Raw genomic sequence first — 27360 nt, 5'->3', positions numbered from 1 at the left:
TCCTTAGGAGGCTGTGTACTAGTTATAATAGGATGAATCATAAACCTTACCATTCATCTGGAGTAAACCTTTAGTTTTGAAAACAATGAATTTCAGAAAATGTTACCTTCTTCATAGCGATTTTGAAATAAAAGGAGTGATTTGGCTTTGTGTTTAGGGCAATCTTCTTAAAATGATATTGTTACTTTAATCTGTACTGTAGGTATAAGATGTGTGATTAAAGACAGCTGAGAACAGTTAGTGTGCCTTAAACTTCAAAACCTTTCCTTGCAGTGATATTTTTAGAGTATCAGAAAATGGAAGATGGAAACAGCTGCATTTCTTTGTTTGTTTGAAATGTCATGGTGGAGAGATGTGAGACCCCAGCAGAGCACTGCATGGTCAGCAAAGCCTGCAAGGAACTGAACTGCAGTGGGCATGACTGGTGTATGATGTGGGGGATGATGCATGCAACTCCCCGTGATGGGCAGAAAAAAACAAAGGTATTTTTTTGATTCCTGGACTCCCAGTTTAAATCTGAAAAGAGGGAGTGGGGTAAATACAGTCTGATAGAAAACAAAAACTAGAAGCAAACATTTACTACCTGCTACTGACTTGCCTGTTTTACACGTGGTGTGCCTTTACAAAAAAAAAAAAAATGCAAATTAGAAAGTGAATTAATTAGAAGAATAGATGGATTTAAAGTTGTCTTTCCAGTGAGTAGACTTGAAATAACCCATGAAATACAGGGAAAGATGGACAGAATAAAAGATTTTCTCAGGAAAAAAAAAAAAAAAGACTAGAGTGGAGGGGATTCCTAGGAGGGGAACCAACTGCTCTATTAGAAAAAGCATGATCCCCATTTAGGAGGAGGAAGAGATGATCTCTACAAATAGAAATATAAAACAGACTTAATGTCATTAATACTACTCCTTCTGTCATTGCAGGTCACCAAGGGTCTTGGATTTTAGTTGTTCCTTTGGTCAGCATTTGAATATTCTCAGTTAAAATTTCTAATTTAAACCTATATATGTCAAGTGAAGGTGAAAGTCCTGTCATCTTGGCTGGGAACGAGGGAAGGTGGATCTTTATTCACATTACCAGTCTCTGCTATGAACTTTCCACTAATGTACATTGCCTAAAGAGAACTGGCATTTGCTTGTTTACTTGGCTGCCTAAAAATAAGACTGAAAGCACAGAAAAATGCACACACTCTCTCCAGAACCTCACCTCTGCACAGGCAAAGCTGCTGCACTGGGATAAGCTGTTCCTGTGTCCAGCAGGAGCTACCAATCTGAAGAAACAAAAGACCGTGTTCCTGCTGAAGTATTTTTATTCTGAGATGGACGAGTGTCTATCAAAAGGAAACTAGAATCTCCAAAAGAACAGGGATTTTTTTTTTTTTCTTTTAAACTGTTTTGCCCCTTAGAGTGAAGAAAATTAACTGGAAAAATAGCTCTTTATAGAACATTTCCTATGAGCTGGATGCTTGTAGCTACACTTTGTCCCTTGGGATAAAGGCTGTGGCTATTGCTGTTTGCTCAGTGTTTTACAGAACAAATCATGTTTCTTCCCTCAGGATTCATTACAAATGCAAAACACTTCTGAGACTTATCATGGTGTCTTGGAGTCTTTTAAATCCTCATGAGGAGGGCTGCACTGAAAATGCAATGTATTATGAAGACTCATTGAAAAATACAATTTCTATAAGAAATTTAAACCATAGTAATCATGTTGTACATACAGTCTTCCCTTTTCCTCCTCCCCCCTCCCCAAGAAACACAGGGAAACTGGAGTCTAAATCCGTTCTTAAAAATGTAACTACAGAAAAGTTTGAGAAATGATCAGGCTGAGATAAATTCAGAAATTTGGTCTCTTGAACTGGATCCCAGCAACGTGAAGCGTTCAGCAGACGTGTGTAAGGGTAGCAGGACCCTTACAGCTGCCTCCCGATAATGGTTCTGGAGGAGAATTATTGACAGCCCTGCACACCACTTGCAAGATTGAGAGCCAAGACACCATGAGGCTGCACAAGATCCTAATCTGTGCAAAGAGAGGACCAGGCTGTCTATGTAGAACTGCAGGCATTTTTTGTTTTGTTGGTATTGTTACATGGTTGTGGCAGCAAAAGCTCTTAGGCGGGTGGCTCTGCCAGCATCTCCATTTATCCTAAATTAGCTCTCCCTTCCTTTTGCCCTAGCAAAACACCATGAGGGATCAATCTTGCCTGTTAAAATAAATCTGCTACAAGTCTGGACAGGCAAAAGGTAGGAAGATGACTGGACAACATGGAAGTGGATATAGGGAACTCCCTGTGTCTGAAGGTTGAGGCACACAGGCGTTTAGCTCTGCTGTTACATGGAGGAAGAGCAGTCTTGGCAGGCTCCAACATGACTGTACACAAAGGATATAATGTGGGGACCTTAGCTCCTGCTTTCCAGACAACAAAGGATACTAAAATGTCCAGACAACAAAGGATACTGTAGGCAAATGTAGCTTACGTGACCAGCTACCATTACTAAGCTCCCCACTTGTACACATGGGATCAGCTTCTGTTTTCTGTGACATACACCTGGCCCTTAAATAAATCCTAGATGGCTTCCCCAGTTTGGAAAATTGCTGACCAGACTGATTTACCCAATGGTTTTGATTAGCTTAATTTTCTCTTTTCTCTCTAATTTGCTCTGATATTGGGAGAGTGGAACCTGCTTGAAAGAATATGGAGTAGGGCTTACTTGTGGAAAAATACAGTATTTGAATCCCAGATAAAGCTTCTGTCCACAGAGCAGCACTACCATAACTTGACCTCTGTAGAGGGTGTTATTGGTGGCTTCAGTGCTAGCTCAGTAGGGTCAGCCTCATTATTGTGGGAACTCTACCTTTTATATATATATATATTTGTTTTACTTGAAATGCAACAGGTTTCCTAGCACTGTGATTCTCCTAACAAGCCACATTTAATCTAGTAATATGATTCAAGTATGCTGTGTTAACATTGCTTGTCTTGCTCCCTGCCACACATAGCTGTCCAGTTTCACATAAGCAAGAGAGAAATAAGAGTAGCTAGTGGCCCCAGTAAGAGGTGAGTAGTGCAAGACCATTAACTGATGGAATAGCAGGGCTTGTCTGTCCTTAAAATGCCACAGACTGATAAATGGCTGCTGTGCCCAAAAGATGTGCTCTCTTAGCCTTTTTATTTTAATTTAAATTGATGGGGATACAAATAACTAAGCTGTTCTCAGTCTGCATAGATGAGGCAAAATAGCTCTATTAGCACTCAGGGAAGATGTTATGCAAGGAGGTCAGCTGCTTCATTTCGGATGATGTGCTCCATCAATGGCAGTTACATGTTGTGTCGGGATCTTTGAAGACAGCTCAATTGCCTGTAATTTCTGTTGGAAACTGTTTTGTTACATCAGAGGCCTCTAGTGCATAGTTGAGCATTGTCAGGAATCGGAAATTAAGCAAGAGCTCAAGGAGAAGAAAAATAAATCTGAATGCCACGATTCAAAGCTGCATCTCCAGTTGACAAAGATCCTGAAAGCAAGCAGCATGGTATTCATTCAGTGGAGGATGAGACAGATGTTCAAAGTTGATACTGAAACATGTTAGTAGACACTTATTAATAATTTAGTAGTCGATTGCCACTCACTTCCATACTTTGGTACAAGCCTCACTTCAATTTGCTCACAATTGAAGGAATTGCTATTGTGTGCCAGTTCTATCTCCTGTCATAGAAGAGATGTATCCAAAGTGTTGATGACTTGACTGTGTGTATGCAGATGTTTGCGGACTATTGATATCAAAACCATTATTGTTAGCACATGCTTATCAAAGGTATAGGTATTTGACCTTCTCTAGATTCAAAATGAAGCTGAATTACAAATTCAGTTGGGTTATTGGGAAGGACAGCCAAAACCTTTTCTTCCTCTGTTGGAAGTAATCTTGGATGTAATTTGAATAAATTGTTCAAGGGACAAAATATTCAATCATGCAGTGTTAGTCTGGGTCAGCTCTGATTGACATAAGAAACTTTATGAAAGCCTTTACAAATGTTATCATAAATCATCACTTAAACCCTTGTCTAGTTTTCACAGACATGTTAAGACCTGTGTTTTACTTGAGTTTTGATTAAAGAAAAATAAATATAAGCAATACGTAAGAGAATTCTTATTGATGCTAAACCCAGGTTTTAGTAGAACTAATTTAGCATTGTGCATAGATTCTTCTTCCTCCAATGTTTTAGTGCAACTTGTTAGACATTGCTGCTTGGCAGATGAAAAATCCTGAAATAGAAGCAAACTCTGTCATTTTTGATGTTCAGTTTGGAAAAAATGCCACGCTGAGGTCAGTAGCTCTCTAGAGTACCGTGATGTGTTAGTGGGCTGATGCTGGCAAGCTGGTTCTAGGCTCCAATCAGTTAAAGGAGTAAGAAAAGCTGCCTCTGAACTGATCATGAAGGTGGCTGTGGTCATAAGGGAAAGATTTCTATTACACAGAGAGGATTTTGTAGATAACAAGTTTGATAAAATAAGATAGATAGTTGCCTCTTGTCCATCTGTACTGAGTAGTGAAAGTGTGATTCATCTTCTCAGTTTTGAATGTTTCTCTGTCACCATTGTGTATAGACTGAATCTAGAAAACAAAGTTGGATTTATATGCCTAATTTATAGACAGTCTGAGACAGATGAGATGAACCCTACCTCTCCCCTAGTGTAGCACTAGGTTTATGCAGCACAAGACAAGATTTTTCTCCTAGAGAGCTGGATCACTGGTATTCCAGCTTCTTATGTAGGCATCCTATGATATTTGTGTTATATAGGCAGACATCTTGGCTGTGTCATAGATCTGCTGCAGCCTTTCCCTTAGTCAGGGACTCACTGGGCTGGGGGAAGTTCACAGATTAGACTAATGGGCTGCCTCTGGTTTTCAGAGGGTCTTGGAGAGATGTGAAACAAAGTCAGGCTGCCGAACAGATATGCATGAGTAAGTTACAGCCCTAAGGGAGGATGATGTGAGTAAAACCAAGCATCCCTGTCATTGTGTGAATAAACTGAGAAGTCTGTGATTTGTGGCAGTATATTTTGTAATAGTAGGAAAACAGAAGGAGGTGAAAGTGGTCTGGAAGCCATGACAAATGCAAGAAAATATGATGGTTCTGAAACTAATCAACATTTGTGTTATGTTGATTCAGGTCAGAACGACGCATGAGTCATGTTTTGATATGCATTGCCTTCAGGAGACAAAATCAAGCTGCTTAATACCAGTTCATGTGTTCCAAGTGATGGCTTAAAGCCAATGGCCCTTTCAGGTGGACCTATCATAGAATGGTTTGGGTTGGAAGGGACCTTCAAAATCATCTAGTCCCACCCCCCTGCCACGGGCAGGGACACCTTCCCCCAGCCCAGGTTGCTCCCAGCCCCGTCCAACCTGGCCTTGAACCCTTCCAGGGAGGGGGCAGCCACAGCTGCTCTGGGCAACCTGTGCCGGTGCTTCATCACCCTCATAGTGAAGAATTTCTTATATCTAATCTAAATCTGCCCTCTTTCGGTTTAAAACTATTACCCCTCACCCTATCACTATATTCCCTGATAAAGAGCCCCTCTCCTTCTTTCCTGTAGGCCCCCTTTCAGTATTGGAAGGCTGCTATAAGGTTTCCCCAGAGCCTTCTCTTCTCCAGGCTGAACTCAGAACTCCCTCAGCCTGTCCTCACAGGGGAGGTGCTCCAGCCTCCTCTGGACTGACTCGAGCAGGTCCATGTCCTTCTTACACTGAGGGCCCCAGAGCTGGACACAGCACTCCAAGCGGGGTCTCGCAAGAGTGGAGTAGAGGGTGAGAATCTCATCCCTCAACCTTCTGGCCACACTTCTCCTGATGCAGCCCAGGACATGGATGGATTTCTGGGCTGTGAGCACACATTGCTGGCTCATAGTCAGTTTTACATCCATTAATATCCCCAAGACCTTCTCCTCGGGGCTGCTCTCATTCCACCCAGCCTGTATTTGTGTTTGGGATTGCCCCAACCCATGTGCAGGACCTTGCACTTGGCCTTGTTGAACCTCATGAGGTTTTCACGGACCCACCTCTCCAGCCTGTTCAGGTCCCTCTGGACGGCATCCCTGCCCTCCTGTGTGTTAACCGCACCACACAGCTTGGTGTCATCGGCAAACTTGCTGAGGTACACTCAGTCCCACTGTCTCTGTCACCAACAAAATGTTAAACAACACCGGTCCCAACACCAACCCCTGAGGAATGCCGCTTGTCACTGCTCTCCACTTGGGCATTGAGCTGTCAACTGCAACTCTTTGAGTGCAAACATCCAGCCAGTTCCTTATCCACAGATTGGTCCATCTTTCAAACCCCTGTCTCTCCAATTTAGAGAGAAGGATCTTGTGTGGGACAGTGTCAAAAGCTTTGCACAAGTCCAGGCAGATGACATCAGTTGCTCTTTCCTTAACTACCAACGCCGTAACCCCAGCATAGAAGGCCACCAAATTTGTCAGGTGTGATTTACTCTTAGTGAAGCCATGTTGGCTGTCACCAGTGACCTCTTTATTTACCATGTGTCCTGACATAGTTTCCACGAGGAAAAATGTGAAAGCATGTTTCTCCACAGAACTCAGAAATAGACTAATTTACTCATTAACTTTTCAAGCTTACCTGGAATCACTGGTATCTGTCAAGAGAAACCGAGAGAACAAGCCGTTGGCTTCAGATTTTTTTAATCTTCAGCTTTTTTTTTTTTATTGGGTACATGCAATTAATGAAACGGAAACAGCAGTGCTCGCTCTCATAAAATGATTTTATTTCTAATGTGTTTTATGTTTTCAGTTTGACAACCTTTTTATTCTCAGCTTTACTTGGAAACAGAATTCACTTATCTTGGAAAAAAATCAAACTCTAATTTTCCTTTTTAAGAGGAGGAGAGGGGGAAGTAAGTACCAGGTAATGCAACATTGTTGTGGGTAGCTATGGCTATCAGCCAAACTCCCACACAGCTGTTCAGTACCTCCCACCTTTCCTCAGCAGAATTGAGGGAGAAAATGGGAAAAACAGGAAGGAGAGAAAAATAATGGTTTGAGATGAAGACATGACGATTATTTGCCAGTTACTATCACAGGCAAAACAGACTCAACTTAATTTATAGCCAATTAAAATAAAAATAGAACTACTAATTTGGGTAGTGGGAAACAAACAGGCAAACACTGAAACAACACTGTTCCTCCCCCCTTTCCCAGGCTCAACTTCTTTTCACTCACAACCACCCCCCCAAGCCCTAATTACTGCAGTTGGGATGGGGGGTTATGGTCAGTACACAATAGTTTCTCTCTGCTGCTCCTTACTTCTCACTCTTTTCCTCTGCTCCATCTTGGGCTTTCCATGGGCCACAGTCCTTCGGGAATATCCATCTGCTCCAGCGCGGTCTCCTCTGTGGGCTGCAGCATGAATCTGTGCTCTGGTACCTGGAGAACCACGTCTTCTTCTCCATGATTTTATTTTTTGTTTCAGTCATTTATTTCATATAAGCAGCCTATATATACCTTAGGTATGTGGAAGTTGCATAATAATGTTATTTACCTCACTGAAGGAATGAAAATAATTTCCACTTCAGCCTTTCTGCGTAATCTAGAGAAAATGACATATCATTTTCTTACCATGTTTAAAGCACACTTTTAATATTATACCTTTTGATTGACTTTTGTTGCTACTTCAGTAACAAACATCACGATTATTTTTATCTTCTCAGGAGAAAATATGTGAAGTTAAATGGCTGAAGAAAAGTGAAATCTGCAGATGATAACTGTGAGAACACAAAGGATTTATTGAATAAACATGCAGAAGACTTTAATACTGACAAAGGGAAAGTATATTTACGTACAGTGCTCTTTCGATCTGTGCACCAGCTTCTGAAATACCATTTCTATCATAGTAACTCCCTGTGCACAGAACAGTGGAAGGCTTTTGGAAAGTACATGAACACCTTAAAAGGCTACAGTAGTCCCACCCAGAATCAAGTGTAATTAAAAAAAAAAAAAAAAAAAGGAGTGGGAAGTAATTATATATAGTAATATGGAATAAATTAATAATTTTCCTATGCTACTAAAGCATTATTAAGACCCAGAGCTTAAAGTATCACTTCAGATGGTTAAAATATATTGCAGTTCTAGAAAAAATAACAAATGACTGAGGACATAAATATTATGCTTCAGGGCATAATCCAAACACTAACATACAGACAAGAAATATTATAGTTTACAAGTACATTAACTGTAGGATTTTTTGTCTTGTAGTTGAAATAATCTACTGCTGGTTTATAATACTGCTGGTTTATAATAAGAAATAATCTACAGTTGGAGCATAGATCATGCCTGGAACTCACTGAGGTCTGACTAGATCTTTTCTATTCTATACCTCTACATTACTGTGTTGTTAAAGTTTTATGATTGTTAGTCTAGATTTTATATCTTCAAAGATAAATTAATAGAAGGCTTATTTTTTTAAATAAAAAAGTTGGCATTTCTCCAGTGCCATTTCTGAAGTTGACCCGAAGAAGGCATTGAGATTGTTAATCACTTAAAAGTAAAGACAGCTCTATAGTTAGCATCCATTGAGGAAAGTATTGTTTTACATCCTCTATAAATATTTAATTACAAAAGAAAATAGGATGTAACTGTTATGGTACAAGTGACTTCCTGCATCTGATTACAAAAAGGATTCTCAGTTTGAAGCCTGATCTATTTTAACAATACAAAATATATTGCCTGAAGCAATTATTTCTTGGTTACAATAAAATAACCAAATTTGAGTGTTCAAAAGGTATGTTACAAAATTCTAGAAAAGAGTCAAAATGCTTTTCTTGGTTTGTAGTTGTTATCTGCTATTTGCAGCACCCATTCTCAAGGTGCTTACATTTATTTTCTTTCTTTTAGTTGTATGAGTTTGCTCTCACATTTATATTTTACTTGCTATTTTTCTTGTTCATGGCACCTAGTTTAGTTAAGTTTTAATGATATATAGATTTTAGCACTGTGATTTTGTGTTTTAACTAGTTGGTGTCTATTTCAGCTTAAAAAGTCTATGAAAAGCCCGTTTTATTCAGTCTGACTTTGATGTCTAAAGTTATGTGATAGCATCCTTCTAATATTCACAAAGGAGCAATAGGGCAGATGAGATTACAACTGGAAACTCATCAAAGTAAACTGATGCCTCTTTTGGTCCTAGACATTGCTGTTAGCTGCCTTCAGCTTCAGAAGTAGAAGTAGTGCCTGAGAAAAGGTGCAAGGCTCTTTTTCAGCTTGGACAAGCAATAAAATTAATTATTCTGGAATGGATGAAAAAAATGATCACCCAGCAGCTAAACCTGAAGACGAACCAAGTGTAAGTAGGTGATTTAAGCATTCTTGATTTCATAGACTTCTTGACACTACTAGACCTCTTGCCATCTAATTCTCAAGTATTAAACTTAACATCACAGTTAAATTTGGTATAATTTTCTGGTTTATAACTCAATCTGAAAATGTCAACATATGTTTGTGTGTCTTCAGATGGCTAGTAACATTTATTTTCAGACAACTGAAATAATGGGCATGTCAGTGTGACAATATGAGATGCTTATATTATATATGAAAACATCATGGCAGCAAGTTTTTCCAAAAATACATAAATTTCTAGGTAAGAAAGGCAACATTGCAGTGGGTAAAGTGTTTTGCTTTTTCCCGAGGAGATATGGAAGGGGATTACTGCATGAGCGTTAACTCATGACAAAGAAGTAATTAAATAATTTAGTGTGTGGTGATAGTCAAGTTGCAACTTTAGCTGGAAACCAATTCTAGAATACAAGAACTAAATTGTAGTAGAGAGGAAAGCTGAATTAAGAATTGTGATCCTTGTTGAGGGAAGGGAACATTTTATCTTTACCTTTGTTCTTCTTACCATAAAATGTTTGTGGTAAACTAATATAACCTAGGGAAATATTTAAAATGTGGCACATAGCATTCAATATTCCTATGAATCCTGTGCAACAGAAATTTACCATACAAGCCTTGATACATAAAGTGCATTTTTTACAAATGAAGTTACGATTGCAGTAGATGCAATGAAGACATTAGTTGTTTCAAGTGCATATTTACAGTCCAGTGATGTCAATTTTGATCAGTCTTTAATGATCCTTGACAGGATCTAATTTTTAAGAATAAATCTGTCTGGTTAGGTCTAGAGCTACAGAAAGGAATGACATGGGAAAACTTAAATATAAAATATTCTCGGGGGGGAATCTCGATCAAAGTGGCCCAATTTTCAGCTGTCAGAACTGAGCATTCATTGACCTGTCTCAAGCTGTCCTGTTGAACACCTGAGTGTGTAAGGGAACTTTACATGACAGAGCAGAGCTTTAAACAAACAAACAGGCAATTTGGTTTTCATCTTTACACAGAATTGAGTTCAATAAGGTTTTTAAAAAATACAGAAGATGGACAAATTGAGCCCTTCTTGAGAACATGCAAAACAAGTGCAGTTAATTACCTAGATACGAGTCTGAAATCTTCCAGTTCAGAGTTTTCACGTTTTGTTTGAGGAAATTGTAAAGTGTACTACCTGGTCTTATTACTATACTCATTATTACTTATCACTTGTTTTTCTTCTCATCTTTGAACACCTTCAACTGAGGTGGAAGATTGCTAACCATTGTATTTGACTATGGTACTGGCCAGGATATTAGTGGTGATGTTGCTTATGCTCTCTCTGTGAGGATACACAGAGCTCTCTTACTGAAAGCATTACTAGGGCATAATATCAGAGAATCATGGAGAAATTTATGTTAGTGGGGACTTTTGAAGGTTTTTAAACTTTTAAAAACCAGAGCTAACAGCAAAGCCAGAACAGGTTTCCTGGGACATTGTCCCACTGAGTTTTGAGTATCTTGGAGTTCCCTGACCTCTCTGGGCATGGCTCAGGTGCATGGCCCTCATGCTGAAATACATTTCCCCACCCCACAGTCTAGCTGGAATTTCCTCTGCTGCCATGCGTGACTGTTGTGGCTGTCTCTTCACTGTGCATCAGTGAGAAAAGTGTGGCTCTGTCTTCTCCATAACCCACTTTAGATAGGGAAATCTATAATTATATTTATTCACATTGTCTTTGCCTTTTTGTCTCCAACTAAACAACCCCAGGGCTCTCAACTTTTTGCTAAATATCGTATTCTCCAGCCCTTTGCCTCTTGGTGGCTCTCCCCTGAAATCACTCCAGTTTATCATCATTTCTGTTATATTGGTGGGCCCCAAACTGGATGCAGTACTTCAGATGTGGCTCTACTAGTGTTGGGCAGAAAGAAACAACCACTTATTATAGATTATTTCACAGCACCCCTATTGCAAATGGCTAGTAGATATGCTTGTCATCTCCTGTGTGTCCGGCTCCATCAGCACATAATTTTTTTAACCACTGTAGTAAGCTTAGCATCCCACATTGATAATTGGGAGTACAATTCTTACTTGGATACTTCCTGACTTTCATAGTCTTCTCCCTCCTCAGGTGAAAGGGTTAGTAGGGATAAAAAAAGATCCTTGTGTCCACACCTGTTAGCCTACAACAGGCCGCATACCTTCTGAGGGGCTTCAAAGAATGCAATGATGGTAAATAGCCTGGCAGCTTGTTGCAGCCTTTCTCCTCATTGCCTGTCCCTTGTAGCTCTGCAGAGACTAAGAAGGGCCTACTGAGCACAGGGAAGAGCCAGATCTGCCCAAGTCAGGGTCTGTGCTCTTGTATATGCATAATGTGATTGTGAATTCCTTGGTGTATTTCTGTGTGGGCACATAAGGGGATAGGTGATGGGACAGGGGTTTGTCCCTCAGCAGAGTGAGGCTATCTGCACCTTGAGTAAATCATAGACCAGCTACCATTGGTCTTTGTCAGAGGTTTGCATCGATGAGAGATGATGTACCTCTGAGTAGGTCCTAGACCACAAGTGGTGTAAAATCACATGTAAGGTGGGGGAGATCCACTTTGAGGATGCCCTTAAAATGTATCAAGCTATTCCAAAAAAAAAAAGGAAAAGGATCTTTTTTATTTTGGTCTTCATATTTAAAATGTTGAAGTTCAGTTTCGTCTTTTTATATATGAGACCCTGATCCAGGTCTTATTGTCTCAAAGGCTGTTTTGTGCTTCATAGAAGACTCCCCACTAAAACTCTTGTTGCTGGTTGCTGACTGGTGTTTGTCAACATCCCCAGTCACGGAGAACTCGCAGCTTCTTAAGGCAGCCTCTTGAGAGCTTCCCTCTCACTAGTATCAACAAGTTTTTGGAATATTTTTCCTCAGTGTTCCTTATTGATGTGGCAATATTATGCAACTTATGTTATATCTGTGATATAAGGAGGAAATTTAAGGTTTTTTTATAGTTCTAATTCTGGTGCAGCTGTGTATCACAGCTATGAGTGTGTTCATACCCAGTGCATCTGGTCATCAATGCCCTCAGTGGTCCCGGAACTCTCCAGCTAACCTCTCCATAGATGAGACAATGAATTGACTTGAGAAAAGGTGACTGAACCTCTTACTGATCTCACAACAAAGTGTTTGAGCTCTCCAAGTGGGAATTTTATGCAGTCACAGAGATTTCCCCAGGCAGCTCTTCTTGTGCCTGCAGCAGCTGGTAGACATTATTTGTGTGCTTAAATGTGTTGATTGTCTCCCCGCAGAGGAAAATGCCTGGGGGAGTGTCCGGTACAAACAGATTTTCCAGAACCGACCATACTGTAGATAGATAAGATACTTATAGGAAGTAGAAACTGCTCCTGCAAGTGCAGAAATGGTCACACAGTAGCCTTTTGTACATAGATAAAATGGTCAGGGGGTTTTTTGAATCTGACTCTAAAAAATCTGGGACTGTAGTTGAAAATAAACTGTTAAGGGGACTGGATATCCAAGCGATGACCTTGTCCAGGTCCCATCCCAGCAACAACTGTGCTGTGTCCTCTTGTTCGTTGGAAGGAACCTCTCAGAGAGAGCTAGACATGCAGGACAAGGTTGTCTGTACCCACTGCTCCTTATCCTGAAAGGACATGGAGACTTTTTTCTGAGGAATGAATGGGTTGAGCCCAACTGTATTGGGATAGGTCTGGTCTGAGAGGAACGTGGCTTTTTTTTGAACAGAAGTCATATTTTGATGAGCATGGTCTACCCTTTGGACTAAAGAGGGCTAATTTACACTAGTGGGGGATGCACAAGGATATTGCATTCATTCATATGGTTAATGCTGGGTGGCTGTTGCACAGTGAGCTGTTATCCCAGGGTACGTTGTGTTTTTACATCCTTATGTAGTAGGGACTGACTCTGTGTTATGTCAGTAAGGGCCTGGAATAAAAGGACCTTACTTTTTGACTGGAGTTTTAAACTGCTACTAAGTTAATTATAGTTGTGTATATGCAGTAACAAGTATGTGTGGGAATCTGTCCTAGTCTTTGGTCAGTCAATTGCTGTTGGAAATGTTCCACATTTTTTGTTGTCTTTCACCTTATTTTAGGTAGCCAACATCTCAGTCCAAATGGTAGCTGCAGAAGATAAGTTGGCAAAGAGGATTCTGGCAAGGAAAAAGCATGCCAAATTGAAATTGAAGAAAAAAGATCAGTTGCTGTGGAATTTTCAAAACAAAATAATTCTCTTTACCCTCATTCTATTCATTTTAGGAGTTGTAACCTGGACATTACTGTGGCTCTTCATTGGTGAGTTGCTGAAAACTCATGCTGATTTCATACATCACTATCTCCAATAGTACATTCAGTTGGGTTTACAATCTCACTTGTCCTGAAGGCTGTTTCTCAAATAAACATGAAACTTACTTAAATGGGGCCTGAAAGATGTTGGGGCATCTTTGTTAAGACTTCAGACAGTTGAATTAAGTAATTATAAGAGCAGGCATAACTTCTGGCTTTAGGAAGTGTGACATTTTATTTTAAGTGTTATGAAAAATATTTTTTTCACATGTCCTAGCTAATTTTACAGACCCAACAGTTCCTAATAACTTGATTCCTCAAATTTTGACTTCCAGTGTGTTTCTTGGCCCGCTGAAGGCCTGGTAAGTTTTTGTGTCTCATGCAGAAGAGGTTGTAAATAATAAAGAGGAGTAAAATATAGAAGGCAAATATTTATTTTAAGACCTGTAAAAACACTGGACAGGACGAGAAATTACAACTTCCGTGGAGTGTTGTCTTGCGTAATGTGTTCTAAGTGGGCAGTAAAAGCTATATTCTCCTCTTTAAACCCCCAATGCTAATATTGCCAAAGATTCCTTAGGGATGCTCCAGAATCTGGATGTTGAAATTGCCTTAATTATGCTGATTCATGTGTATGGTGGTATCTTATCTTGCATGTAGGGAACAGGTGCTCAATTAACCTTCATATTGTGCTACTCATCTAGAACAGTTTGGCTGTGAAAACCTAGTGTTCATTTGGCAGTCCTTTCCGCTGTAAGGCTGAATAGATTAATGTGGTTTAGAATTTAATCAGAACAAAACTCACCGTTATTAAAAATAAAAAATAAAATTTGGAGGCTAACTGTCTTCTTTGTTTCTTGCAGTTCAGACAGAAAACAAAGATGCATTGTATTTTGTTGGACTGTTTCGTGTTGCCAACATAGAGTTTCTCCCAGAATATCGTCAGAAGGAGTCGAAAGAATTCCTCTCTGTGGCACAGAATGTGCAGCATGTGGTAAGATAAGTGGGCTGCTTGGCTAGCAAAAGGATCAGAGCTGTGAATAAGAGGTGCAACTTTCAGGTGCCATTGAGTCTGCTCTGGTGTTTTCCTCCCCCTGTCCCCAGAAGACTGTGTACAAAGGGTGGCTATCTGGAGGCAGGAAGGAACTGACTGCTTTCAGCTTGTTAATCACAACCTGAGTTTTGAAAAGGTCTGTTTGACTTTCACTAAAAATTTTATGTATTTCCCCCCACAAATCAGTCTATGAATAGAACTCTACACAAGCCCTTCAAAACTTAATTGCCGCTTTTGAGGCATTAAACCAATGAAGTCTTTTGCATTGAAATTGATATCGGCTGCCAGTCTTCTGCCTTCGAGCATCTATAATTACCCTAGAGCTCTCAAACATATTTACATTTACATTTCCTTCTGATGCCAGGTATTCTAAAGACCGTTATTCTTCCCAAACACCTTGCACCTGTCAAACCAGAAATAGCACTCTGTTGTTAGGCATTTAAGGCTGCTCTAGAGTGGGAAGAGAAGGGTGGGAATACTGGTTAAGAGCTAATTTGACTTTAAAGACATTTGGTGTGTGCAGGAAAAGGACATTAATGCCAGGAAATGTAGCACTGCCCACATGAGGATTCAAGCAATAGTAAGAAAACTGCTAAACAAACAAGAAAATAATAATGTCAGATGGAACCAAGAGATTTTTGAATATTTACTAAATTTTCGTCATCTTATAATATGAAATCTTGTTGTTGTTTTTCATCTCTATCTTCCCCTCCCCAGCCCCAAAAAAGCTGGATCACAAAAGACTTGAAAGCAGATAGTCTCGTTTTCCTAAGCCTGCACCTAAACAACTGAAGTGCTTTCAGTCAGGGGTGACAGACGGTGAGCACGTGTCCTTTCCCCACTCTCCATGGAGCAGCTCTAACCTGCTGTGAGCCCTGTGTCTTGCTCTTGTCTCAGAGCACTCTGCCATTGTCGCACGTAGTGGGCAAAGGTGACAGCAGCTGTGAACTGCCAGTGTCACCACCTCCTACCTGAACGTAACTTGGAAATTATTTTTTTGTCTGTAAACTTTGCCTGAACTCATCAACAGATTTTACACTGTTGAAACTGCACTTCTTGGTGACATGACTGTTGACTAAAGTTGCTAGTAGGGATGTAGGGGATTTAGGTTTTTGTTTGGTTTTCTCCTTCAAACTGTTTAGTTCATGGCTCCTGGCCCAGAGACTCCCTGAGTGGTAATGAAAGAACCTCTCAAGATAGGCTCCTTTCCCCTTCAATAGTAACAGTAATATATAAAATCCCTTGTAGCCAAATCTGAAAAAAGATTGAGCTCCACTCATTTTAATTAGGCCCTTAAAATAATTGTTCAAACTTCCTGTGACAAACACTGAAAGTTAGGGACTAATAATAATGTGATTTTTACAGCATTTGCTTCAAAACAATCTGTGTTACAGTCCCTTGAGTATTAATTTTAACCATTAATCAGGAGGATGAGGTCTGAACAGCTTGAGGTACATGCCACCTTGTGGCTTTAGAAGTGTGACTGAACAAAAGGAATGAAGGTTGTTGTCGCACTGGTCTCATCACACACAAAGAGCTTGTGGAATTGAGAGCTTGCTTTCCCCAAAGGCAGTCCCACAGCAAGAAATGAGCAGAGTTTTTCCTTCTCCACATATATTACACTGTATGTTGGAAAGAAATACTTTAGTACAAAGCTGTTAGTGAAGGAAATAGACACAAACTGAATTGAAATACAAGAAAATTCCACATAAATACTAGAAAAAGCTGTTCAACTGTGAAGGTGATCACAGGCTCGAGCAGATTGTCCAGAGAGTCTCCATTCTTGGAGATATTCAACTGGACAGGGCCCTGAGAAACCTGATGTAGTTGAACCTGCTTTGAGCAGAGGGGTTGTACCAGATGCTCTCCAGGGGTCCCTTCCAATCTCAGTCTTTCTGTGATTTTGTGGAAAAAGCTCTCATAGGTGCGATTAACCGCACCTTAGTAACAGCACACAATGTTATAAGTATGTGCTATTTCCTGAAGACTGGCCCTAAATTTCAGCATCAGGATACAGAAGCGCTCTGTGTTTGGGATCTTCTGGGCAAAGAATGTGCACTCTTTTCAAAACTCATTTATTTGGAAAAAACGTTGCTGTACATGTCAACTGACCATGGACAGAAGATTTGATGTTTCCTGGGAATATTGGACTTGTTATGGGTACATTGCAGAGCTGGTCTGCTCATACCTGCTACTATGCCTAGCTTGGCTGCTGTATGTCTGGAAATGTGCACAGATTGCATGTTCTTGGTGGAAAAGAGGATGTTCCTAGGAAAGCCTAGGCCTGTACCATCTCTAGGCATGGCTGATTTTCAGAAATGCTAAATCTTCATGGGCTTAATACTTTCTCTTTCAGATGAACTTGGTGTACACAACCTCCTCCTTCTCCAAATTTTATAAGCAGTCCACAGTTTCAGAAGTCAGGTAAAGCTGTGGTTAACATAATTGTGTATCTGTTGGGTAGTGTAAAATGTAATGAGCCTACAAAAGAAACCTATTTTTGGTGGTTATGATTTAATCTCTTTGCTATGCACTTATACTGATAGCAAAATACATTTATAACCTGTACCAATTAATTTCACAAAAGTAAGAGCAAACTAAAGTCATATAAACAGTTCAGTATTGTCTGCCTGGAGTAATCAAAGGTAAACAGAAATAGTGACCCTAAAGAGACTTGGTGATGCTTTGGCTGATAGGTCACGCAGATGTTAACCACTAAAATGTGCTGCTAGTCAATAATATGGAATTATGCTCTAAGCTTACACATATTTCTAAAGTAATACTATTGGTATAAATCTGTTTTCTACTGACAGAAGGGGAAAATCCCTATTCTGAAATAAAGTACTTTTACTCTCATATTATGTATGCAGTTAGTGCTAGAGGATTGGTTATTCCAATCCAGTGATCTTTAGGAGATAATCCAGTTCTAATTCAAGCAGATATGATGATTTCCATATATCTCAAAAGTTAGGAGCCCTTAGGAAGTGAGCCTAGTGAAGATCCCTGACTGGGTGTGAGGAGTGTGTTTTGACATTTGGGACTTTTTTTTTTTTTAATTATTTTTTCAGGGGAGAAAATACATTCAGTGTGTCAAAGCAACAAGGCAAGATAGAAATAAACCATACTCTTTTAAAACTGTATTTCAGAAGATCGTGCTGAGAATCTAGTCTTCAGAAAACTTTCAACATGATGGTAATCTGTAGGACCTTTTTATTTCAGTAACAACAATGATGGAGGCCTCCTTATTCATTTCTGGATCGTATTTGTGGTACCACAGGCGAAAGGCCAAGTGTTGTGTGAGGATTGTGTGGCTGCCATTTTAAAAGATTCTATTCAGACAAGTATCATTAACCGGACCTCAGTAGGAAGTCTTCAGGGCCTTGCGGTTGACATGGACTCCATTGTACTAAGTGGTTAGTATTAAGCATGTCCCCATATCCTTGAGGAAACACTTAGTTGAGCAAACATTTTTATAGTGGAGTAACAAATTCTATAAATAAATCAAAATCTTTATATGGCATCTTTAGCTTCTAATAATAAAATTATAGGGGGGAAAAAATAAAAGGAAAATTAAAACCAGTTTTGAGGTCAAAATCAAGGTACAAAGTATCCCTGTGAACTGTGATTGCCAAACTTCCTTTACTTGGAGTGTTTATGTTCAAATTAAGGAGTTAAACCTGACAGCTGGTAGCCAGCTCAGATTTGGGTTAGTCTGTGACTTTGAAAGTATAAAAAGATGAAGGGTTAAGGTTTCCACATGGATCAAACTTTAGCCCCACCATTGAAAATGAGATTCTTGTCACCTCCTTATTATAGACTAAGAAACAGATTATAAAGCTGCTTATTCATTAAACAACTCCTGTGCCATTCCTGTCTGGGAAAGAAATTAGGAATGTAAGATCTGAGTATCCGTTTAATGTAATTAGCTACAAAATGTGTGATTTCTAGTTCTATGAACAAAGGAAAGAACAAGCTTCATTTGAACAATTCTGTCCAACTGAAAGCTGAAAAAGGCTGTGGCCAAGGGTGAGAAAATGACCTCGTGTACTTTTATCTCAGTCCTTCAATTAAATTTGACTGCTCAATTGACATGCAACCTCTTCTTGCCTTGGCTACTAAGTTGTCTGGGGACATGACACCTCCAAAGCTGCCGGCAAAGTTTGCAGAAATTAAGAGGGCTTGGGCAGCCTCCCTTGCTGAGACACGTGTTTTGTCTTGTGTTACGATTAAAGAAGTGATTATATGTTTAAATGCTAAATTCTGGATTTTGGGCAAATGAGAAGACTCACACTACTCTCTCTCTGTACAGCAGGTCTTCGGTCAGATTATTGGTCAACAACAGGAACAGGTAATTCACCATTTTTTCAGCTTCCTGGCAGAGAAGAGGTGGAGAACAAAGCTTTTAGTTCATGTCTTAGACTCAAGGATACTGTTTAGTGTTAATTTAAGACGGTTAAATTCAGCCTTGGCATTTCTGTCCTGAGTTGCTAGAAGAGTGACTAAGTCTTGCGTGTGACAAATACACAAACTATCTGCCTTTAGCCTTGGTAGATTTTTCACATGTACCTGGTGGCATGATAGGAAAAAAACTCAGTCAGTTAGTTGTTTGCTATTCACTCTGTGTTGAAGATTGAGCTTTTCTACACTGGGTGGTACTAAATTTAAATCTTTTTATTATCTTCTGAGATAAACAATAACAATGCTTTTGTCCATCCTTTATCCTCCTTTATTCCCTTTTCTCCAAGGTTAATGATGAATTTTCCTTTTGAATGAATTCCCTAATAGAAATCAGTGGAACCAGTTCAGTTTTGCCAGGGATGTGGGAGATGCTACTTATATACCTGCTTGATTTCATGTTGTAGAACTCCCAGCATGGTTCTTTGGCAGTGTGCAGAGACTTTATAAGCAGTTTAAAAGTATAGCACATCTATTTTCACTAGTATGTGGAGTAGGTGCCTAGAATAAATGTTCTACTAAGCTAAGAAATAGTATGCTAGTCACCTTTGGTGCAGACACCTGGTAAATCTTTGTTGGGCTAGCAGCTGTCAATCAGGTAGGGATATGTTGGCCTCCCTCGTTCCTTGACACAAGCTTACTTTTCATCTTGTGAAGCTGCACCCTTTCAGTTTTTTTAAAGGCTTTATACTTTTCCATGTCTGTATTTGTCTTTTCTGAGACATTAATTTATACTATTTCAACAATTACATTTCTACTTGTGATTTCTCTTTCTGTTATCTTGCAAGGTTTTAGCTTGCATACTTTCTCAGAATTCAACAATTACTTTTGTCAGTGCAGCCAAGTTAAGGTCTCCTAGTACTTGCTGTCCACAGGTAGACTTTGGGTCACAGACCCTGGCCCATGGTTTTCAGTGCTTAGATAGATATCAGGCCACAATTTCTGAAAATTCAAGTCAAGTTTGCTGCAGCATTTATTTGCTCAAAACCTTTCCTGACTTAACTACAAAGCATAGCAATATCAGCCTTTGTCACATCTCCTTACATGCATTTTAATTATGTAAAAGAATTTTGTGCATTGGTTCTTAATTGGATAGCAATTTCATCTCCCAGTTCAGTGTTCCAGGGCAGAGGAGTTAGCACAGTCAGATCTTATCTTTCAATTTATTACAGAGTGCATTCCCTAAAGGAGAAGAAAATAAGAGCAGTTCAGCACAAATAGTGATTCTGAGGCTATTTTAGGACTTACATGGATGGTATCTTTCACCGAAAAGGGAGAAGGATGACCTGCCTTATTCTAGACATCTTTCATGGACTTTCTGTAGTCAACCACAGGTGTCAAATGGTATCTATGAGAAGTGCAGAGCTGGTATGCAATAAAGTTGTAGAAGAACAATATGGGTTGCCACAGGAGTTGAGAAAGTTGTTGCACACCTTGGGTGTATCTGCTTAGGACTATAGAATATAGTACGGTGTTGAAAGTGTTAACTCTTCAGCATATGAGGAAGGTGCATTGCCTGGTTGTATTTTGAGAGCAACAGAGTTATTTTGCATGAAGATGCACCTAGTTATTAGTTCAGGCACAGCACTGGAGTGCACATTTATTGAAGACTGGGTTGGAAAAGGGACTTGTAGAGATTCAGCTGATGTGAGTGACTTGCATTGTGATGGTACCTGGCTGTATAGGGTCTGCTTGGGTAAAGACTGTCTCCAGCTTTGGTTTCAAGCTGGTGTCCTTGTGTTACTTCTAGTTCCAGATCTAGCTCTGAATTCTCTGCACCGTGCTCCACACCAGCAGTGAACTAGTTACAGTGAACTACTTAGAAAAAAATGTAGCCACATAATTCTAAAAATTATGTTCAAAGCTGGCTTTTTTTAAGGGTGAGTAAATAAGCACAAATAACTATTATGAAAATAATGTTATTGAGAAGAGATAAGAACAAAAAGGAAGAAATAAGAACAATGGCTCCACCAAAGCTTTAAATAGTTACCACAGTAATTCAGTTGAACGGCATGTGACCCTTACAGATTGTTCATGAACATTCATAGCATTAGTTTCAAGACTGTAAATTAGAAGTGGAAGTCGGACAAATCTTACCACTTCCTGTCTTTATAACTGCTGGTTAAAAGGCCAACATTTAATTTGAGTCAACAATTGATAGTGAATTTTCACTGTGCTCTAATTGGCTTTCCACGATAGTAACTATTTCAGAGACTTGTCTTTTTAAGTGGCAGAAATTAATGCAAATATTTACTTTAGATCTTATTCTCCCCAATTTGCATTTTCCTACTTCTTCCCTTTCAAAGAGCTATGTTAAGAGTTTTAGATATGACCAAGCAAACAAGAAAAAAAAACCTAAACTTTTTACTGAATGGGAACTGCAATACTCAATTGAAATAAAATTATCAATATATTTGACTTGAAAACAACAATTGTTTCAACTTAGTTGGAAAATTGGATGCAAGTAGGGTAATTCTATGGTGATTCTTATCTAAATTATGACACAGCTTTTTTCAAGAGTTGACAGGACAACCTCCCAGTCTGAATGAATTTTCACTCTGCTTTGAGCAGGGTTTTGAGCAAAAAAGGTCCTAACATTCCTTCCAACCTAAATGAATTGGTGAATCTGAATTTAATGTTAGCACTCACAGCTCATTTCACAATAAAACATTGAAAAACCTGATGTTTGAACAATAATCTAAAAAACCCAGAGTAATATGAAAATGTAGCTTGATTTTTATTTTGTGGGTTTTTTTATTTATTATAAATATCCTAATATCTGTAGGGGTGAGCAACTGATTTCTGACTTGAATATTTCCTAGTGAATGATTATTTGATTTAAGTATTTTATCCTCTGGGGGCTCCACAGATCTTTGTTAAATGTGAATACCTGTTGTACAAAATGGAAGTGCTTTTCTGTAGAGGAAGGACTTTACAAGGACTTATTTACAGCACTGTTTGTGATGCTCTTTAGTTTTATGAGTAGGCTTTTCCTTGACCACAGACTTGTAACTAAGATGCAGAGAAAGAGAGGCATAGACTACTTTGTTTTCATTTTTAGTTATGCTTTCATATGTTGCTTTAGTTTTAAATTATTTTTAATTTTTTTCTTTTTTTGTAATTCATGATAATTTAACACTTTTGTAGTGAGTGTCCAGTGTTGAAAATCTGATGTTTCCACAGGAACAAATTGTATGTATGATCTGTATGCTGATCGCCTACATGAGCACTTTCCTCTGGATATCCATGCTACCTCAGGGGGAACAATCTGCTATTTTAAGCTGATTGCATCAGTGGGCCATCTTATTCGTCTTTCAGTAGTATCCCTTCAGATTGAAGCAGATAACTGCATCACTGACTCATTAACAATTTATGACTCTCTGATGCCAATCAAACATAAGATACTTTACCAGTAAGTATAAATTTTCATTCAGAATTCATTGACGGTCATTTGGGGGAGTTTTTGGTAGATTTGCTGGATGCATTTTTGGTAGGGTTTTGGTTTGTTTTTTTAAAAATACTCTGATTTTCATTCATTATGCACATAGCACCTGGCAAAATACCTTTTTTTTTTTTTTTACAAAACTGGAAAATTTGATCTTGCTAATAAAAGAAATGCTTAAATAATCTTTAAATTTATCTTTATTCTTCAACTGAAGTGCATCTTCACCTAGCTACAGAGCTATGAGAAGTTCACACATTACTGGGCGGAATTTTCTGTTTCTTATGAGGAAACATCAAACTAAAAGAAAATGTCAAAATTTCCTCCCCTAAGCAAACTCTTCTTCCATATGAAAATTAGTATTCTTCATATGAAGACTGAATTTCTGAAACTAAGTCTTGTGATTCTTTGGATACTTACCACCACTCACCAGTTCAGTGCTTTTTTTACGTGCACTATTTGAGTAGTTTAGAGGGTTATTAAAACCTAGAATTGAAGATCTGATTGGTTGAAGGATGTGGACTTTTTTAAAAATAATTTTTCTTTTTTTTTTTTTTTTTCTCTCTTTAATGATCCAGTAGGCTTGTTTGGTGATTATTTGTTTTGTTTTGTTTGTTTGAAATTCCTGGTAACTAGTTCCATAGGGCTCTGTCCTACCAAAAGGTGAAGACAGCACCTTCATCAAGTAGACAAAGAGCTCAGTGTTTTGATCCCTGAAATCTTTTTCTCTGGCCTGTCAGTGTGTGTGTAAGCCTCAAAAAAGAACATTGGCTTTTCAGTCCTCTTTGAGAGCTAGTAATCTGAATCACTCACAGACTTGTCTATAAAACAGCAGATGGTGTTCACATTTATCTGTAGAGGACTGAGGATATCTGCTAGGTAAAACATGTGGACAATAAAATTTCTTTTTCAGACTAGTTGATTGGCTCGGGTTCTTAATTTCTGACTTGAAGAATAACTTGTTTGTCTTGCCCACTCTCCAACCCCAAGCTAAATCTGTTAGTCTAAAAATCAATTTTCTATTTCCATAAGCCTTTCTTTGCTATTGGCTTCATTCATTTGTGCTTGGAGTGAAGGTTGAAAGTCAGTATTTTCTCCTAGAGCTAACCATTGCATCTTTCTTTTCATGTTTGCAATTTGTTTCTTTTTTGTAAGAAGTGATTTACCAACACTGAGTTTCTAACTGGTTTTGTAATGAGTACTTTTGTGTTTAAGAGCATGGAGATTTCACTAGGCTTTGAAGTAGGTAAACTCTGGACCAGTGGAAGATTTATGCATGGATTGAGAGCAATGTGTTAGAGTTTTGTTTTCATTTGTTTTTTACCAATTGCTTACATATGTACTCTCCTTCCTTCCCCCTCAGAGCCTGTGAGCCAACTAATTCATTGGTGTCACTTGTGTCCACAAATAATCTCATGCTGGTAATGTTTAAGGCAGCACAAATAAAGGAACAGAAGGAATTCCATGGCTATTTTGAGGTCATTACACAAGAAAGTAGGTTTTGTCCTCTGGAAATCTGTTTATTGTATTATTGTATTGTTTCTGTCTAAGATCCCAAAGTGGCTGTCAAGTTCCTGACTATGGATAAATGACTCCTGTATCTCAGCTTCTTTTTTTTCTACATTCTTGTCTCTTGCCTTCATCTCCTCTCCATTACCGAGTGTCTGCCTTCTTCGTGAATAATTTAATCTGTGCGGATTAGTTGTTCTTAAGTGAAATACGAAGGTTGAAACTGCCGGTGGCTGAATTCAGTCGGTCAGGACTGCAGTGTGCCAGTAGATGGAGTTGTTATTCCAGGTGTAGCACTGCTCTGGCCTCTCTCCCGGTTTGGTACTCAGTGGTGATGTTAAAGGTGGAAGGAGTTCAGCACTAAAAACTACTTTCAGAAAATAAAACTTCGGTAGCTTTGTCGGCCTTTTCTATCTATCCCTGCCTCCTCATTAACACGAAGGAGTCAGTTATGTTTGTGGGTCAAGTCCATCATCTGCTTTTTATTGCTTTAAGCTTTAAGGAGTTAGCTCATAATCACAAACAGTACAAAGGACATCACACTAGCAGCACAAGAAGAATCTAACACAATACAATACAAGGAAATTCAAGCGGCTCAGATGCTGCATACTTTCCCTGTTGAGAGTAATTAAGCATTAAAATATCATCATAAATACATATGATAAATTCTCTATCATAAGTAACTTTAAATTCAGAGTTGTTATTCTTGGTTGGTTGGTTTAAATTCAGGGCTGGGTTTTCTTTGTTGGTTTTTGTTTGTATATTTTTGATTCTAATGAATTTTATAAATCCATTGAGCAGTCATAAAAGAAAGTTTTGGTTTCCAGGAGGCTGATTAGATTAGCATGTTGTTCATTTTTCTCCTAATTGGATGCATTTCAAGACTAGAGGTCCTTATGTACTACTGCAGTGTGGATGTATTGATGTGCAACACTGTTCACTGAGATTTGTTTTCAGAACTGCCTTCACTGCAATAACCAATATGAAACTTCACAATGTTTCCTCCTGGTTCTGCAAAGACCAGCAAGCATTCCTAGACTTTTACACCCCTTGTCTGTCTGCACCATTGAGAAGAGTATCTTTTTACAACTTGAACCCAGATAAATATAGTTCCTAAGCTACCCTGTTTTTCAGTGGAAGACTTCTGATAAATTTGAATGCGTAGCCCACTGAATAGCTTTACTGGAAGAACATTAATGCTTACTGACTTTTGCCTTCTTTTCTTCCCTAGGGTGTGGAAAAGCAGTAGTGACGAAAGAGAAAACTGGCTATGAAGGGAGTATCACAAGTCCCTACTACCCGAGCTATTATCCTCCAAAATGTCTTTGTGCATGGAACTTCCAGGTAACACGAATCTTTCTCTTAAGCACTGTTGTGTGTTTTGGGCACACAGAACCTGTAAGCATGGCAGAAACAATTGTGTGGGGAGTAACCTGCATTCTTACAGATGTGACAGTTTATAGAAATGACATAGCTGAATAGCTGACTGTGCTCAGGTTTTGTGTATTGGTGTGGGTTTTTTTGTTTTGTTTTGTTTTTTTTTCAGTGTCCTTATATGTAGTGAAGACAACATAGTTCCTAAGCTGTCCTGTTATAAAGTTGAAGAGCTGAGATAAGTTTTGGTGTTTAGAATTACTGCAGAATTACTTCATGGCAGAGAATATAAGACTTTACTGTTTTTAATTTCCCATTTCCCACCCCCAAAAATCTGGAAAAAAAAGTATGTACAAAAGACTTCTCTAGCCTACTTATTACTGCTGCTTCTCTCGGATATATTTTTTTCAGTCTATTTTTTTATGCTTAATAAATTGAATTTTTGACTTCTAAGATGGTCTATTCTATCATCAGAATCCCACAGACTGTTTTTTCTTAGTATCCTTTTCCTGCATCTGTTCAGGTACTTTCCTGAAAGCAAACGATTGAAAGTTTACATTGCTTTATAATAGTTTCATCATGCCTTGTCTGATGACATTAGTGTTTCCCTATTGATGTTGCTGAAATATGATCTTTGACTTATGGTTTGCCCTTCAGTGTCTTCCCCTCTAAAGAATAGGGCAGTGGATATGATGCAGACTACTGTTTACCCATATTTCTGCTTATGCTACTCATGTCTGGTTAAGTTAGTGTTTGCTCATGTTGAAACACACCAGTCTGAATGGAGTCCAGCTAGCCATGACCTACAGCCTCTGCCTCTTCCTTTTCTAGAAAGCTAAGGTGATTACTTTTTGCTAAATTTCAGGTCTACAATTCACTCTGGACTTCTGAGGGAAAAGTTTCTGGACAGTTAACATTGGCAACCCCCAAGACTTATTTCTCAAAATAGTTTAATTTTGCAGTAGTTCAATGTTGAAACTTCGCTTATTTCCAAAATCATGTTTTCTGTAAGAGAGAAGAATAAAAATATCTGTTTATGGGTTCTTCTCCTGAACCAACCCTTGTTTTTAAAGGAACACTGCCTTGTTTTGCAGAAAGGTTCTGTCCTTTTTAATAAAGGAAATTCTAATTAATTATGAGCCCTCGTGGTACTGCCAGGCTTAAAAATATTTTGTAAAATACTAAAGAATGCTTGGTTGAGCAGGTGCTAGCAGAGGACTACAATATTGTGGTAAAAAATAACTCCTAGCATTACAAAGGTAACACAGGTATTCGGTGCGGTATCTTAGCTAACAATCTGCTGGGGTCCTTCCACAAGTAAATTTGGATGTGTTTGAGTACTTTGATCCTGATACAAAAGCTGCTTTCTTTGGCCAGTGGCTTTTTGAAGATGAAAGGACTGTTGGCTACAGGGGGAGAAAGCCTGCAGCTGTGGTGGGGCTTTGCCAACCTTTGTTTTCACTCAAGGCTGAATAGCTGGCAGGTGCCTCGAGTGCTGGCTGTTGATCTGGTGAAGTCAGCACAGCTCCCAGAGTGTGGCATTGCCAAGCACTGTAATTGCTGAGATAAGTCTGAAGACTTTCCTGTACTATGTCCATAAAAGGAAAAAGAGGACTGCTTGCACTGTCTTTCTTGCTCACAACAGACTCCACAGAAGAGCCTTGGTATAGCTCTGAAGTTTCATAACTATACCATCAGTGAGAAGAATATTAAAGGCTGTGAGCGAGGATGGTGGAAAATTAACGAGCGCATGTAAGTACTTGTGTATGGGTTATTAAACTAATATTACCAAAATAAACCTTTCCATCACTCCTGCAGCTCACATGGATAGTTCCCACAAAG

The 27360-nt window shown here is 38.9% G+C and overlaps 1 protein-coding gene across 1 annotated transcript in view; it reads left to right on the top strand.

Moving 5' to 3' along the window:
• Positions 1-9306: 9306 nt before the first annotated feature.
• TMPRSS7 (transmembrane serine protease 7) overlaps positions 9307-27360 on the top strand; it is a 31725-nt gene continuing 13671 nt past the window's right edge. The window contains exons 1-10 of the mRNA XM_009963416.3: positions 9307-9357; positions 13495-13693; positions 14548-14678; positions 17095-17162; positions 17958-18151; positions 19048-19086; positions 22377-22605; positions 23999-24129; positions 25376-25488; positions 27164-27270. Of these exons, the coding sequence (XP_009961718.3) occupies positions 9307-9357; positions 13495-13693; positions 14548-14678; positions 17095-17162; positions 17958-18151; positions 19048-19086; positions 22377-22605; positions 23999-24129; positions 25376-25488; positions 27164-27270 (1262 nt within the window). The remainder of the gene's footprint in view (positions 9358-13494; positions 13694-14547; positions 14679-17094; positions 17163-17957; positions 18152-19047; positions 19087-22376; positions 22606-23998; positions 24130-25375; positions 25489-27163; positions 27271-27360) is intronic.

This window comes from Tyto alba, unplaced genomic scaffold (genome assembly GCF_018691265.1).
Source record: "Tyto alba isolate M040663 unplaced genomic scaffold, T.alba_DEE_v4.0 Super-Scaffold_14, whole genome shotgun sequence".
Taxonomy (NCBI): Eukaryota; Metazoa; Chordata; class Aves; order Strigiformes; family Tytonidae; genus Tyto; species Tyto alba.
Note: the sequence above shows the minus strand (reverse complement) of the source record. Positions and strands in the feature narration are given on the sequence as shown.